This window comes from Trachurus trachurus (genome assembly GCF_905171665.1).
Source record: "Trachurus trachurus genome assembly, chromosome: 16".
Lineage (NCBI taxonomy): Eukaryota > Metazoa > Chordata > Actinopteri > Carangiformes > Carangidae > Trachurus > Trachurus trachurus.
The window spans coordinates 32,246,740-32,263,569 of NC_139902.1; the positions used below are offsets into that span (position 1 = coordinate 32,246,740).

A 16,830-nucleotide genomic window follows, 5' to 3' on the forward strand; every position below is an offset into this window, starting at 1 on the left:
TATCTTTCTGTCCAACGGATATAATACCACCACCACTGTTTTTAAAAGTTCTTCCAGTCATTATCCCAGCTATCCTAGACATTGTAAACTCCTCACTATCCTCAGGTATTGTTCCTTCATACCTTAAATTTGCCACAGTTCAGCCAATTCTAAAGAAACCTAACTCAGATGCTGCTCTGCCCCAAAACTACAGGCCTATATCGAAACTTCCATTCTTATCCAAAATCCTGGAGAAAGTTGTCGCAAGTCAGCTCACCGAGGTCCTGGAAAGGCTAAATATCCATGATAAATACCAGTCAGGTTTTAGGAAAAAGTACTCCACCGAAACAGCCCTTTTGCGGGTTTCGAATGATATCCTGATGTCCTGTGATACTGGTAAATGCACTGTGTTAATTCTGCTTGACCTTAGTTCCGCTTTTGATACTGTCGATCATAGTATCCTGATGGAAAGACTTCATGACTGGGTGGGCATATCAGGTACAGCATTAGAATGGTTCAGATCCTATCTGGATGGCAGGTATTTTACAGTGTCTGTTGGAAACTCAATGTCTGATCCCTCTCCCTTGTTTTGTGGTGTCCCCCAAGGGTCTGTTTTGGGACCCTTACTGTTCTCTTTGTATCTGCTACCTTTGGGACAAATCATAAGCCATTTTGATGTTGTTTATAATTTTTATGCTGATGACATTCAAATCCAGGTATCTTTCAATCCAAATGAGGTTTCTGAGTTAACGAAACTGCTCGACTGTTATAACGCAATCAAAAACTGGACAGAAGAGAACTTTCTCCAGCTAAACGCTGATAAGACTGAGGTTTTAGTCTTTGGGCCAGAGAAGGATGTCTCGATGATTATGAAACATCTTGGGCCCCTCTCATCTGCAGTAAGATCCAGCCTACGGAACTTAGGGGTAGTTTTTGACTCATCGACATCATTTGACACCCACGTCAAACAACTGACAAAATCATGTTTTTTCCACCTAAGAAATATCAGTAGGTTAAGGTCCATGGTTTCAAAATCAGAACTAGAAATGATCATCCATGCATTCATATCCTCACGTATTGATTACTGTAATTCTTTGTTTTCCTCCCTTAGTATTTCTGCCCTAGACCGTCTCCAAATAATTCAAAATGCTGCAGCAAGACTTTTGACCAGAACCCATAGAAGAGCTCATATTACACCCGTACTAAAATCTCTCCATTGGCTACCAGTACCATTCAGAATTCAATATAAGATTATCATTCTCACCTTCAAAGCCCTTCATGGTCAGGCCCCTTTATACCTAACTGAACTTCTGCGCCCCTACTCAACTGCTCGCTCCCTCAGGTCAAATACACAAAACCTTCTTACCATTCCCTTCACCTACCTGAAGACTCGTGGAGATAGAGCATTTGAAGCAGTAGCGCCCAAACTCTGGAACTCTCTCCCTGCACCCTTACGGTCTGTTGGCTCCATTGACACTTTCAGAAAACAACTCAAAACTCATCTGTTCAGAAAAGCATTTGACTAATGTCTATTTACCCTTGCATCTTGTTGTTCTTGAAATGTCTCTTTTATTTTGTGATTGTGCTTTTGTATAAAGTGTATGCATTATATACTGTTTTTATTCATGTGTCCATTATCTGGATACAAAACTGTCTTTCTGACTCTCTGTGTAAAGCACTTTGTGACACTTGTCTGCGAAAAGTGCTATACAAATAATAAACTTACTTACTTAAAACTCGTCCCAGCAGCATGTCGCCCGTGGCCGACAGCTTTTAAAACAGTGTTTCCCAACCTTGGGGCCGGGACCCCACGTGGGGTCGCCTGAAATTCAAATGAGGTCGCCTGAAATGTCTAGTAGCCTAATTGATGAAGTAAAAGAAATCTGACCATGAAAGGTTAGGAACCACTGTTTTAAAAGACACTTGGGTTTTTTTGGGATGTACTTGCATAGATCTTTCAGCACTCACAATGGGCCGATATAAATGAAAAACTTTATTTAACTTCTTGTGCTTTTTTGATGAGCAACGGCAACTGGAATATTCAAAAACTGTCAGAATAATCAATAAACATTAACTTTCTTTGAAAATTAAGTTAAAAAAAATATTTTATTCAAAAACTTTATAACCACTTTCGGTATTCGGTATTATTCGGTTATTCGGCCAAGCGTTTTGATTTTATTCGGTATTCGGCTTCGGCCAAATGCCATTCGGTGCACCCCTAGCTGTGAGCAGTGTAGACGCCCGTGACCTTTAGCACCGACTGACCCGTGTCTCGGTTGCAGCTGTACCCCGACCTGCAGCTGACCGAGGAGGAGCAGAAGCTGCTGAACCAGGAGGGAGTTTCTCTGCCCAACAACCTGCCGCTCACCAAGGTAAAAGAAACAACAGGGATGGACACAATCCAGGATGTGGTTTCAGATGTGGACGATATTTGGTCTTTTTAGAGTAGAATAGTACTTTATTAAAGGGATACGCCAACATTTTTTTTCCGTGTCTTGCCTCACGTGGTGTCAGGTGCAAACACAAAAGGTACAAAAAATTATAAATAGTAAAAGGTGGCGATAAAATTAAAATGTAAATATAATATATTTAAAAATATTCTAGTGCAAAAAATATGCATATGCTATAACAATTTAGGATTTATATACAATAGAATAGAATAGAAGTAAAGATACGTACGCTGTGGGCTTTTATTTTGAAAAACAAAAGAAAAAGTGACGGGGCTTTTATTTTGAAAAACAAAAGAAAAAGTGACGGGGCTTTTATTTTGCAGGCAGAGGAACGGATCCTGAAGAAAGTTCGCAGGAAAATCCGCAACAAGCAGTCGGCTCAGGACAGCCGGCGGCGGAGGAAGGAGTACATCGACGGGCTGGAGAGCAGGTTCGATTCCCGACTCAACCACCAGATACCGACACACTGACACACACCTGCAGGAAACACTAAAATGTGTGTGTGTGTGTGTGTGTATGTGTTGACAGGGCAGCAGCCTGCTCGGCCCAGAACAAGGAGCTGCAGAGGACGGTGGAGCAGCTGGAGAAACGCAACATGTACGAGCACGTTGTGATTATTATTATTATGATTGATTATTGATCAGTGGGTGTGTAGTGACAGACTGCGTCCAGCAGAGGGAGCCGTCGTCTCTGTCTCCAGCTGCTCAGACAGATGTTGCTCATCATCTGGCAGTGAGACAATGATCCAATACGACTTTACATCAGAAATAAAAGACAGAACAGCTCATATAAGGCTTAAAATTATATTTAAAATACAAATAAAATCAATTAAAAGTCATACACTGCAAAAACTCAACATCTTTCCAAGAATATTTGTCTTATTTCTTGTCAAAATGTCTCATTTCTAGTCAAAACTAATCTCTTTCCACTTAAAATAAGACTCATCACCTAAAAGTTAACTTGTTTTTACATCATTTTCACTTGTTTCAAACTAATTTTCACTTGAAATAAGTAGAAAAATCTGCCAGTGAAAGCAAGTTTTTTTGTGCTGTAGAAAAACTTGCTCCACTATCAGATTTCTCTACTTATTTCAAGTGAAAATCTGCTTGAAAGAAGTAAAAAGTGTCAAGCTGAGTCTTATTTTAAGTATAATGAGATTTGTTTTGACTAGAAATAAGACAACAAATATTCTTGGTAAGATATTTGAGTTTTTGCAGTGTACAACGTGAGTAAAAATAAAAGCCGCACAATAAAAACAATAAGTAATAATCGCACCAAGAAACAAGAAAATCCATAACTGTGACATCACCGAACAGGAGGAAATGCAGCACAACTCATCAAACAGATGTTTTTTCTAACTTCATCCAACCGTTAAAACGTTCAGTTGATGGCGTGAGTGGAGGTTTGTGTCTGTGGAGAAGATGTTTCCAGTGTTATTCCAGTGTTAATCCAGATGTTTCCAGTGTTAATCCAGATGTTTCCAGTGTTAATCCAGATGTTTCAGTGTTAATCCAGATGTTTCCAGTGTTAATCCAGATGTTTCCAGTGTTAATCCAGATGTTTTCAGTGTTAATCCAGATGTTCCCGTGTTAATCCAGATGTTTCCAGTGTTGATCCAGATGTTTTCAGTGTTAATCCAGGGCCCAGTTGTTCAAAAGGTGTAATCTGGATAAAATGTATCCGGATTTTGAAATCCCCTTTTTTTGCTATCCTGGATCACGTAATCCGTCTTACTTCTATCCCAGTTGTTCAACGCAAAGTTGGATTGGATCAGTCTGATCCAAATCCAAATTTTCAAGATTACCAAATCCGGATAGTGAGTGCTCTAGATGGGACTGTTTTTTAGGACACTATAATGTGTTACTTATTTTATATGACTTTTTTTTCTCTCTTTCTTTACCTTTTTTTAATATATTTGTAATAGAGACTAATCAATCAATCAATCAATCAACCAACCAATCAATCAATCAATCAATCAATCAATCAATCAATCAATCAATCAATCAATCAATCAATCAATCAATCAATCAATCAATCAATCAATCAATCAATCAATCAATCAATCAAAACAGCCAGACTCCATCTGGTTGGGCTGTTGGGAAATTGTGACTATTTCCCCATGTGTTTCAAATTCAAACGTCAAATTTCAAAATTCAAACGTCAAATTTTAAAATTCAAACTTCAAATTTCATTAAATTCAGTTTGGGGGAAAAGTAGTTGGGGAAAAGTTTTTCAGTTGTAGAATATTCAAAAGTTAACATTATTTACAAATCACTGTTGTGGTTTAAAATTAGGTGCAAAATATAAATCAATAAATGTATATATGCTACATTATGAATATTGTTTATTTGACCAGTTTGAATTTAATTTAAATCACATTTTGTTCCTGAAATCCCCCCTGAATCCACCCAACTGCTGGGATCAGAATAATCCTGATTTTTTGGATCAAAGTTATCCCGATCCTACTGAAAAGTTTTGAACAACACAAACTGAGGGTTTTATCCAGATCAAAACCAAGATTGGATTACGTGATCTAATCCGATCTCAGAATCCGTTTTTGGTTTTGAACAACCCATTTTCAAGATTTGATCCGAAATCCGATCGGATTACCTTTTAACAACTGGGCCCAGATGTTTCCAGTGTTAATCCAGATGTTTCAGTGTTAATCCAGATGTTTCCAGTGTTAATCCGGATGTTTTCAGTGTTAATCCAGATGTTTCCAGTGTTAATCCGGATGTTTCCAGTGTTAATCCAGATGTTTCCAGTGTTAATCCAGATGTTTTCAGTGTTAATCCAGATGTTTCCAGTGTTAATCCGGATGTTTTCAGTGTTAATCCGGATGTTTCCAGTGTTAATCCGGATGTTTCCAGTGTTAATCCAGATGTTTTCAGTGTTAATCCAGATATTTTCAGTGTTAATCCGGATGTTTCCAGTGTTAATCTGGATGTTTCAGTGTTAATCCAGATGTTCCAGTGTTAATCCAGATGTTCCAGTGTTAATCCAGATGTTTCCAGTGTTAATCCAGATGTGTTCAGTAATGCAGATGTTTCCAGTGTTAATCCAGATGATTCAGTGTTAATCCAGATGTTTCCAGTGTTAATCCAGATGTTTCAGTGTTAATCCAGATGTTTTGCTGCTGCTCAGGTCTCTGCTGGCTCAGCTGGGCCAGCTGCAGTCGCTCATCAAGCAGACGGTCAGTAAAGGAGCCCAGACCTCCACCTGCTTACTGGTACGACACCTTCACTCACCATATAGTCCAGTAATTTTAGGCCAAAAAAAGGGTCAACGTTAAACAAATTGCAACAGAAGCAAACTCAACTGATTTTGTATCCTCAACATGTCCTGAGTGAGGGAAAAAAAGCCCCGAAGAATCCCATTAAGGGAAAGTTTCGAAAAAAACCCAAACATATCCCATTTATACGCATATAAAAAATATTTTTCACGTGAATAGGGTAAAATTTGTAACCTTTAGATATCTCCATGAAAATTACTGAGTTGATTACTTACATTAAGACAAACAAAAAATGTATTACAAGTTTTTTGAAATTATTTGTTAACATGAGCAAATTTGCATAAATGTGCATAAATGTGCATAAATCGCACCGTTTTGACGGCACATGTATATATGAAGTTGCTGTGGTGGTACCGGCATGAAAATTGGAGTGAGTTGACTCCATCGGTCAACCGACAAGTTGACCACTTTACATTTCAAGATGACTGCAATTTTTCAAGACAGCCACATCCTTAGTAGAGCAGGTAGCCTATGACACGCTCCGTCTCTATTAATGCTCATGGGTAGCCTAAATTGGTTCCATTCCTTAAGTTTTTTAACTGTAATATGTTAACAAGATTGAACAAGACATTTTCACCTGCTCTACCCAATGTTTAGATCAGGTGCTGTATGTATGCAAATTAGCCATATGTAATTGGATTATGCACTATTGGCTCATGTCATACCTGCTCTACTAAGGATGTGGCTGTCTTGAAAAATCAACCAAAACCCGGCCATAGCAGCGTATTTCAGTTTGTGCGAATCAGGGGATTTTACAGTCATCTTGAAATTTAAAGTGGTCAACTTGTCGGTTGACCGATGGAGTCAACTCAATCCAATTTTCATGCTGGTACCACCACAGCAACTTCATATATACATGTGCCGTCAAAACGGTGCAATTTATGCACATTTATGCACATTTATGCACATTTGCTCATGTTAACAAAGAATTTCAAAAAACTTGTAATACATTTTTTGTTTGTCTTAATGTAAGTAATCAACTCAGTAATTTTCATGGAGATATCTAAAGGTTACAAATTTTACCCTATTCATGTGAAAAAAAATGTTTTATATGCGTATTAATGGGATATGTTTGGGTGTTTTTCGAAACTTTCCCCTAATGGGATTCTTCGGGGCTTTTTTTCCCTCACTCAGGACATGCTGAGGATACAAAATCAGTTGAGTTTGCTTCTGTTGCAATTTGTTTAACCTTTTCTCATAAAATGACTGGACTAATAATCTGATTCATTCATTCATGTTCCAGCCCTTCACCTCACTGTTTTTAAAGGGATAGTTCACAACATTTCAGTCAGATCCTCCTCTCACCATAATCCCTATAGTCATAGCAGTAGGTTCATTATCACCTTTAATTATCGTGCATGTTGTTTTGAGATGGGCGGGGCAGAGACGTGAGCTGGAGGCGCATGGTACTTTCACCTTACCCTCATCCAACTCATCAAATACACAATCCAACAACTCCACAACGCTCTGGTGGACAAGTTGTGACCTGCACATTCACCACGCTATGAGATAATCATGTAACATTATGACACATGAAGCAAATACTCTGAACTACTTTCTCTTCTGAAATCCCTCCGCCCAGCAGCCGCGTCTGGAATGTAGTTCCGGCTGCATTTCCCTCTAAAACAACTCTGTGTGGTAACGTTGTGTTATTATCTCATAGCGTGGTGAATGTGCAGCTCACAACTTGTCCACCAGAGCGTTGTTGTGGAGTTGTTGGATTGTGTATTTGATGAGTTTGATGAGGGAAAACAAGAAATCCCATAATGAGCCTCCGTAGCGTAGCTCTGAGCAGCTCACGGCTCTGCTCCGCCGTTCTAAAAACAGCCTTGCACCGACAATTAAAGGTAACGAACCTACTGCTATGACTATAGGGATTATGGCAATGGGCCAGTTTGACAAAATGTTGAACTATCCCTATAACATAATATGAGCTGATTTGTTTTCTGTGTGTGTGTGTGTTCAGATCATCCTGGTCTCTCTGGGTCTGATCATCATGCCGAGCTTCAGTCCGTTCAGCCGCCACTCGTCTGCAGACGACGACTACAGACCCACAGGAGGTCGGTGCTTTGTGATGATGTCACTTCCTGTCTGAACTTCAGACGTGTCGTTGGGTTTAAAACTGAGTCTGATGAAGTTTCTGCAGCAGCTGGGGAAAATGTGTTTAGTTTCATTTATTTAACCCTCCTGTCCTCCTGGGTCAAGGGAGGAAGGAAGGAAGGAAGGACAAAGGGAAAGATGGGAGGAAAGAAGGAAGGGGAAAAGGAAGGAAAGATGGAGGGAGGGAACAGATTGGGTCAATTGGGTCAAAAAGGAAGGAAGAAGTAAGGACGAAGGGAAGGAAGGAAGGAAAGATAGATGGACGGAGGGAACAGATTGGGTCAAAAAGAAAGAAAGTAAGGACGGAGGGAAGAAAGGAAGTGAGGAAAAAAGGATTGTGGAAAGAAGGAAGGGGAAAAGGAAGGAAACAAAGATGGAAGGAAGGAACAGATTCATTCAAGGAAGGAAGAAGAAGGGAAAGAAGGGGGAAAGATGGAGGGAGGGAACAGATTGGGTCAAAAATAAAGAAAGTAATGACGGAGGGAAGAAAGGAAGTGAGGAAAAAAGGATTGTGGAAAGAAGGAAGGGAAAAAGGAAGGAAACAAAGATGGAAGGAGGGAACAGATTCATTCAAGGAAGGAAGAAGAAGGGAAAGAAGGAAGGAAGGGAAAAAGGACTGTGGAAAGAAGGAAGGGGAAAAGGAAGGAAAGAAAGATGGAAGGAGGGAGCAGATTCATTCAAGGAAGGGAGAAGAAGGGAAGAAGAAAGGAAAGAAGGGAGGAAAAAGGAAGGGAAGAAAGATGGAGGGTGGGAACAGATTCATTCAAGGAAGGAAGAAGAAAGGAAAGAAGGGAGGAAAAAAGGAAGGAAAGATGGAGGGAGGGAACAGATTGGGTCAATTCGGTCAAAAAGTAAGGAAGAAGTAAGGACGAAGGGAAGGAAGGAAGGAAAGATAGATGGACGGAGGGAACAGATTGGGTCAAAAAGAAAGAAAGTAAGGACGGAGGGAAGAAAGGAAGTGAGGAAAAAAGGATTGTGGAAAGAAGGAAGGGGAAAAGGAAGGAAACAAAGATGGAAGGAGGGAACAGATTCATTCAAGGAAGGAAGAAGAAGGGAAGAAGAAAGGAAAGAAGGGAGAAAAAGGAAGGGAAGAAAGATGGAGGGTGGGAACAGATTGGGCCAATTGAGTAAAAGGAAAGAAGGAAGGAAGGGAAAAAGGATTGTGGAAAGAAGGAAGGGAAAAAGGAAGGAAAGAAAGATGGAAGGAGGGAACAGATTAATTCAAGGAAGGAAGAAGGGAGGAAAAAGGGAAGGAAACAAAGATGGAAAGAGGGAACAGATTCATTCAAGGAAGGAAGAAGAAAGGAAAGAAGGGGGGAAAGATGGAGGGAGGGAACAGATTGGGTCAAAAAGAAAGAAAGTAAGGACGGAGGGAAGAAATGAAGTGAGGAAAAAAGGATTGTGGAAAGAAGGAAGGGGAAAAGGAAGGAAACAAAGATGGAAGGAGGGAACAGATTCATTCAAGGAAGGAAGAAGAAAGGAAAGAAGGGAGGAAAAAAAGGCAGGGAAGAAAGATGGAGAGAGGGAACAGATTGGGTCAATTGGATCAAAAGAGGAAGTAAGAAGAAGGAAGGAAGGAAGGAAGGAAGGAAGGAAGGAAGGAAGGAAGGAAGGAAGGAAGGAAGGAAGGAAGGAAGGAAGGAAAGAAGGAAGGAAGGAGGAGAACAGGAGGGTTAAACCTTTATTTAAACTGAGGTTTCTTCACCATGACGAGAGTTTAGAGACAAACGATGAAAACCGTCATGAACAGATCAAACAAAGATGAAACTGTTTTATTTTCCAGAGATGGGGACTCGAGTCACTGTGACTTGGACTCGAGTCGACTCGAGTCGCTATTTTGATGCGACTTGACTTGACTTGACAAAAAATAAAAGACTTGCGACTTGACTCGGACTTGAAGGTTAAAGACTCGGAACTTGACTTGACTTGAGACACGATGACTTGAATGACTTGAATGACTTGAATGACTTGAATGACCAGCCGCCACCGCTGAATTTCTCACCGGCACGGTACCAGATCAGTCGGTGTTTTTTTTTTTTTTTTCCCGGACTTTTTATGCACTTATTTTGAAAGGACCGCTGGAGAGAGAGTGAGAGGGGGAGAGAGTGAGAGGGGGCCTCCAGGGTCGCTGCAGCGGGCGTGCTACATGGATCTATAGGACGAATCGCCTTGTTGTTTACAACTACTTCCGGGTAGAAAACCAGCATGAGAATAGTGACGGACGAGAGTTTCACTATATCTACTTCTCCATGTCACTATATCGCCGTTTAGACTAATCTGATGTTTGTAAAGTCTATAAAACCAATGATTGGACAAACATAACTATTTACGTGTGCACATTTTTGTAATTAGTCATGGTTATCATAGATTAGCCGTGCTAACGGTTAGCTACCTGTTTAACTTTAATAACTCAGTGACTCAATAAACGCTCCATGAAAAAATATTTTCTCCAGCGGATATCTGAGTTCCAACATGACTGAGCCAGGGAACATCTATGTATGGGACAGCGGATGTAAATTAGCCTGTGGCTACAATCCGGCGTGCTTACGATTGTTTTCGTCCATGAACTCGCATTGTCCCATTTTAAAAATAAATTGAATTGAATTGAGCTAACTGGAGTAGTTTCATGTCGTGTCCCACAACGGGAGGGTTTTAACAGCTGACGTCCTGGTGTTAGCTTAGCTACCGCCATTAGCTTAGCTGCCGTTAGCTTAGCTACCGCCGTCAGCTGTCCCTGTCAGCTGCAGCCACTGATGCTTTCTAGACACTGTGATTCCCCAAAACTGAATAAATACAACACATAGCAACACAAAACACACACACAGAAATAGTAATGTTTCTTCAATCATTTCAGATTTGTCTAAACGGTGATAGGGCGTGAAAAATATGATATATATAGCTAAACTCTCGTTCGTTACTATTGATCTCATTCAAATTACGTGCTGGTTTTCTACCCGGAAGTAGAATGTAAACAACAAGGCGATTCGGTCTATTAGGCTATAATATAATACATCCATGGCGTGCTATCACGCTCGCAGCTCAGTGTTTTTAAACGGAGATTTCATCCGGAGTTTCAGTGACGGTGAGCGGCCTGACGCTGCTTCATTAACGCTGCGTCGCCTCCGCTGTTCAGAGTCGGGACAAACGCACAGTAACCAATAGACATATGGTAACAGTCACCTGTTACCAGCGTTACCATAGCGAGAAGCTAACGTGTCCTTTTTAAAAATAAAAAAATCTCCTCTCCTTCAGCCTCACGTTCTCACTGCTGCAGAATCTGCAGTGACTACACAGCTGTTTGCCTGTCACTCATAGCATCCAGGAATGTTTCAATGTTACACATTATTTGACTTTTGAATATAAAATATCAAATTAATATCTAACTACTTGGTATGAGTGCAGGCTGAGAATGGTGTTGTCATGATAGAATATAGCTAATAGATTTTATATTCTATTCTATTGATGTAGTAGGAGTTAACCTTTTGTGATCAGATCAGGTATGAAGAGGCTCATTAATGCATTATAAGACATAAGACATAATAGATGTTCTATTCTATTCTATTCTATTCTATTCTAATATATTCTCTTCACTTTATTTAGATTAGATTCTGCAGGTGAAATTGCAATACTAAGGTGACTTGACTTGACTTGACTTGCCCAAAGAAAAATGACTTGAGACTTACTTGAGACTTGCACATGTGTGACTTGGTCCCATCTCTGTTTTTTTCCCCAGTTATCTCCAGAAACATCCTGACGGACCCTTCATCCTCCTCCTCCTCCTCTCAGCCGTCAGCAGACGAGGTCGACGGTCCCGCGGATCAGTCTGAATCCCCGTCGCCTCCCTCTGATCTCGGCCAATCGGGAGCTCCGGACGGCGCGGCCGCTGTCCCACGAGAACCAATAGAATCGCTCGAAATTATGACGGCGGTGGACGGCGGCGCGGGCCCACGGGAGGCTGGGAGCCAATCGGGGAACAGCTCGGCCGCTGTCGCCGGGCAGACTGAAGCTCAGCTCGCCCTCGGCCTGAGCGGGTCGGCGGCCGGGAAGGGAAGTCGCGATCCGGCCAAACCGGGACACGCTGACGAGATGTAGACGGACGGACGGACGGCGTCATGGAAACGGGAGTCGGGACGTGTTAACGGCACCGAAGGCGACAGATGAACTGGAAACAAACACGCGCTCTGATTGGTCGGAGCTGATCGTGAAACATGAGACTGGAAAATGAGCCGAGAGCTGAAGAGGACGGAGACGAAGACACAGACAGTTTGTTTCAGTCTGGTTCACACACACACACACACACACAGATGTTTTATCAGTGAGAGCGCACACACATGAAGATAAAAAACCATTGATTGATCAGTTTTGATCGTGTTGTGTGTGGTGTCCTACAATATTCCCAATAGACCGAATCTCCTTGTTGTTTACAACTACTTCTGGGTAGAAAACCAGCATGAGAACAATAGAGAATGTGAAGTTACGTCACGCCGTGGGACATTGGGCGCCATCTTTGGAGGATCGCGGATGTAAACACTTGCTCGTCTCCCTAAAAAAAGTTCCCCAAAGTCGCTTAAAAGTAATCATGGTGGGACAGTACTGCTGCGTAAAAAAATGCCACAGTAGTATATGCACTAATACCAAAAACGAGATTTTCAAAATTCAAAATGGCTGTCTAAACCGGAAGTGACCAGATGAAATCCATCAAAATCGGCCCACTGGCGGTTAAAATCTGGTCACTTCCGGTTTAGACAGCCATTTTGAATTTTGAAAATGTCAGAAATGGATTCAGCATCATCAATAACCCCTAAAACCACTCCAATATTGCCCAGATCAGCCAAGTCAATTTTGTTGAAATATTGCCCATATAGGCAATTATGCTAATGTATGCTAATTATGTCAGTTATGCTAATTGTCCAAGTTAGTTAGCATCCGGCAGTTTCTGAATACTGGGGACCCATACTATATATTTGTAACATAAAACTTTGGGGTACTCAACATTTCCGGGTTCACAATGGGGCCCTATGGGCTGGCAAGTAGACTAATAAGTCAGTGGAGGGAGTAAATCTGGGTCTTGAATCCAGTCCCCAATCTCCGTTTACGTTTGCGTTCCTCCAAAGATGGCGCCGTCGTTCCCCAACGCAAAGCGGCGTGACGTCAGCTTCACATTCTCTATAGTGACAGACGAGAGTTTCACTATCTCATTTTTCACGTCACTATATCACTGTTTAGGGTTAGAGTCATACACTAATATGATGTTTGTAAAGTCTATAAAACCAATGACTGGACAAACATTACTATTACTAACCCTTCTGCACGTTTTTGTAATTAGTCGTGGTTATCGTAAATTGGCAGGGCTAACGTTAACCGCTACCTGTTTAACTTTAATAACTTAGTGACTCAATAAACGCTCCATGAAAAAATATTTTCTCCAGCGGATATCTGAGTTACAACATGACTGAGCTAACTGGAGTAGTTTCATGTCGTGTCCCACAACGGGAGGGTTTTAACAGCTGACGTCCTGATGTTAGCTTAGCTACCGCCGTTAGCTTAGCTGCTACCGTTAGCTTAGCTGCTGCCGTTAGCTTAGCTGCTACCGTTAGCTTAGTTACTGCTGTTAGCTTAGCTACCGCCGTTAGCTTCGCTGCTACCGTTAGCTTAGCTGCTGCCGTTAGCGGTCCCTGTCAGCTGAGCCACTGGTGCTTTCTAGACACTGTGATTCCCCCAAACTGAATAAATACAACACATAGCAACACAATTAACTGCTTTGCTCGTGCACACAGAAATAGTAATGTTTCTTTAATCATTTCAGAGTTGTGTAAACGGTGACAGTAGCATGAAAAACATGATATATAGCTAAACTCTTGTTCGTTACTACTGTTCTCATTCAAATGACGTGCTGGTTTTCTACCTGGAAGTAGTTGTAAACAACAAGGAGATTCGTTCAATACACAAAGATTTCGTCCCCAAGACAGAAATCCTGCGTGATCTGACCTGTAGGAGGCAGTTAAACCAAAGATAATCATGAAACCGTTAAAAAACCAAACCAAGAAGAAGAACGTTTGTTGATGGTAGCCATGGAGACGGCAGCCATATTGGTTTGTGATGCTTCCTGTTCTTCGGTCAGCTTCAGCTTCTTTATTGGTCTACGTTCAATTCCACAACACAGTGGCACCGACCATGTTTCCATCCACACGTTTTTATTCACATTAAAGGAATAGTTCACCAAAAAATTGAAATTCATGAGTCATTGTTGCCTCCCCCTCATGCTGATGAATACTCTGGAGTAGTTTTTTATTCCTCAAAGTGCATCTGGAGACCCGGGAGGCCGGTTCCTAGTCCAACCAAAACTTTATATGAGAGTAATAGGGCCAGACACAAAAAGGTCCATAAAACTACACCATTTAATATTCCTCCATTCCTTTTATATTATAAAATTATATTGTATAGATTATAATAGATTATATACAGCTCTGGAAAAAAATAAGAGACCACTTGTTTTATTCAATAAACTACTGACAACAATTCTTTAAAAAGTATTGTTTATTGGCAGAAAATGCATTAAACTAAAAATAAAGATTGATCAATGATAAACTAATCAGGAAAAGTCTAATAATGAGACTTAGTTAGTTAGTAATCGATTAGTTGTTTAGTCAATAAAATGTTAAAAAATGTCTAAAAACATCAATCAGTGTTTCTCAAACCACCAGACGACGTCCTCAAATGTCTTGTTTTGTCCACAAACCACAGAGAGACTCAGTTAATTGTCATAAAGGAACAAAGAAACCAGAAATATTCACATCTAAGAAGCTGAAATCAGAGAATTTTGACTTAAAAAAAAAAAAATTAATAACATTTTTTATTTTTGGTTATCAAAATAGTTGACGATTAATTTAATAATCGATTAATATTTGATTAATCAGTTAATTGTTGCAGCTCTAGTTAAATCAACCGACTTTTCCCTTTAAACGACATGATGAATATGATCGTCCTCTTTATCTCTAACTGCTCTGCTCCACTGTCACTGACACCTTCACTGGTAACAGCTTCACTGGGAGTTTATCCTCAGTGTCAATGTATGGAAACATCTTCTGAGTGAAAGTGTGTGTGAAGGTGTGTATGTGTGTGTTAGTATCAGGATCAGAGAACGACAGTTTTCCTCTGTTCAAGTCCAGATTCACTCTGATCCTCTGGTGCTTCTTCTGCTCTGGGAGATCAGTCCATGAAGTTGATGGTGACCATGCTGAGTATTTATCTCCATAGAACCATAACCTCCATAATCCAGACTCTATGTCGTTCCTCTGCCCAGACTCTGTTATCACACCCAGTCCCCATTCTGCATTGTCTCCAACCTGGACATCCCAGCTGTGAGTCCCTGAGTTAAAACCCTCAGAGCCCAGGACAGAACAGGAATAAGAATCAATCCTCTCTGGATTGTCAGGAAGCTGCTGTTTGTCTCCTAGTCTCACACTGGTCAGATCTTCAGACAGGATGAGATATGGATAAGCAGTGTTTGGGTCCAGAACCACAGGACTGTAGGAGACCATGTCCTTCATCTTGTTCCAGATGTTGAAGGTCAGGTTGCCCAGGTGTTTGGCCTGGTCTATCAGAGCTCCTGAGTCCAGCTGTGGATCCTCCAGCAGGGGGCGCTGCTGGACTCTTTCCACTGCAGCCTTGTAGTTGAGCAGGAATGAGACGTCTTCAGCTCTCAGCTCGTCCTCTGTGGCTCTGACTGTGTGTGAAAGAGCTGCTATCTCTCTGCTCAGAGCCTCCATCTTCTCCTTCATCCTCTGACTCTTCTGCTCCTCTTCCTCCCTCAGTCCAGCCATCCTGGCCTCCTCTTCCTCTTCTAGAAACTGGTGAAGCTTCTTAAACTGCTCCTTAATCTGCCTCTCTGTGTGTCGGGCCTGGACCTTAATGTGTTCTGCTGTTTGACCAAACTCCACTTGAACTTCTTCAAAACCCTTTAACTTCTCCTTTAAGGGCTCCAGAGTTTCCTCAAGTTCCTTCTTGAGGTCTGAAGCAGCTTCATCGATGGGTCTGATTCTGTGGTTGGTGTGTTTTTTTGAATCTCTGCAGACGAGACACACTGGCTGCTGATGGTCCAGACAGAAGAGTCTGAGTTTCTCAGAGTGCAGACTGCAGAGAGCCTCTGAAGATCTCTGATCTCTCTGCTGTAAGAAGCTCTCACACAGGTTCTTCAACACCAGGTTAGGAGGTGGTAGTTCCTTTGAAGATCTTCTCTTACAAACTGGACACAGTCGATCTTGTTTCTCCTTCCACCAGCTCTTCAGACAGTCTTTACAGAAGCTGTGGCTGCAGGACAGAAGAACAGGATCTTTGAAGACCTCGGTACAGACCGGACAGCAGAGATCCTCCTCTAGTCTGGAAGCCATTTAGTCTGTGAGCGAAGCTGAAAACACAGCAGACAGGAAGTAGAGTCAGTCATGGCTCCCCTCCCTCCTCTATTGACTTGACTGAAGTTTACTGTGACTCTGAGTCCAGGTTTTAGTCCAACTCACCTTCAGTATGTGGAGTGTCAGCAGGTTGAAGCAGCAGTGTTGTAGCTGGACTCACTCTCAGGAAGTTGTTGGTTTGGTCTGAAGCTGAATCTGATCGTCTCTTCTTCAGTCTGCGTCTCTGGGACTGAGGAGGAAGTGCAGCAGTTTCCTGGTTTATGAGTCATGTGAGGGGGCGGAGCTTTGTCACACTGAAAGTTACATAAGTAAAAATGTTATTATGTTGATGGAAAACAGGAACAAGTGAACATTCAGCTGTTGTGATGAACTGACACATTGATACATTTTAGACTATTCTCTCTGAGTCCAGGTTTTAGTCAAACTCACCTTCAGTGTGTGGAGTGTCGGCAGGTTGAAGCAGCAGTGTTGTAGCTGAAGTTGTTGGTTTGGTCTGAAGCTGAATCCGATCGTCTCTTCTTCAGTCTGCGTCTCTGTGACTGACAGAGTCCAATAAAGTTGTTCCTGGGACTTTGTCCTTTTTTAAAGTTTTTTTTTC

At 41.4% G+C, this 16,830-nt stretch overlaps 2 protein-coding genes across 2 annotated transcripts in view; one reads left to right on the forward strand and one right to left on the reverse strand.

The window, feature by feature from the left end:
- Positions 1–14,319, forward strand: part of creb3l4 (cAMP responsive element binding protein 3-like 4) — a 30,084-nt gene extending 15,765 nt beyond the window's left edge. The window contains exons 5-10 of the mRNA XM_083989328.1: positions 2,262–2,351; positions 2,753–2,859; positions 2,958–3,026; positions 5,574–5,658; positions 7,688–7,781; positions 11,555–14,319. Coding sequence (XP_083845454.1) covers positions 2,262–2,351; positions 2,753–2,859; positions 2,958–3,026; positions 5,574–5,658; positions 7,688–7,781; positions 11,555–11,913 — 804 coding nt within the window. The 3' untranslated portion in view covers positions 11,914–14,319. The remainder of the gene's footprint in view (positions 1–2,261; positions 2,352–2,752; positions 2,860–2,957; positions 3,027–5,573; positions 5,659–7,687; positions 7,782–11,554) is intronic.
- A 104-nt stretch (positions 14,320–14,423) lies between these two features.
- Positions 14,424–16,211, reverse strand: LOC310998953 (E3 ubiquitin-protein ligase TRIM39-like; the record flags this gene model as incomplete). The annotated part of the gene is made up of 1 exon (XM_083989224.1): positions 14,424–16,211. One exon carries the CDS (start codon positions 16,209–16,211, stop codon positions 14,817–14,819), a length of 1,395 nt encoding a protein of 464 aa, XP_083845350.1. The 3' UTR covers positions 14,424–14,816.
- Between the last annotated feature and the right edge of the window lie 619 nt (positions 16,212–16,830).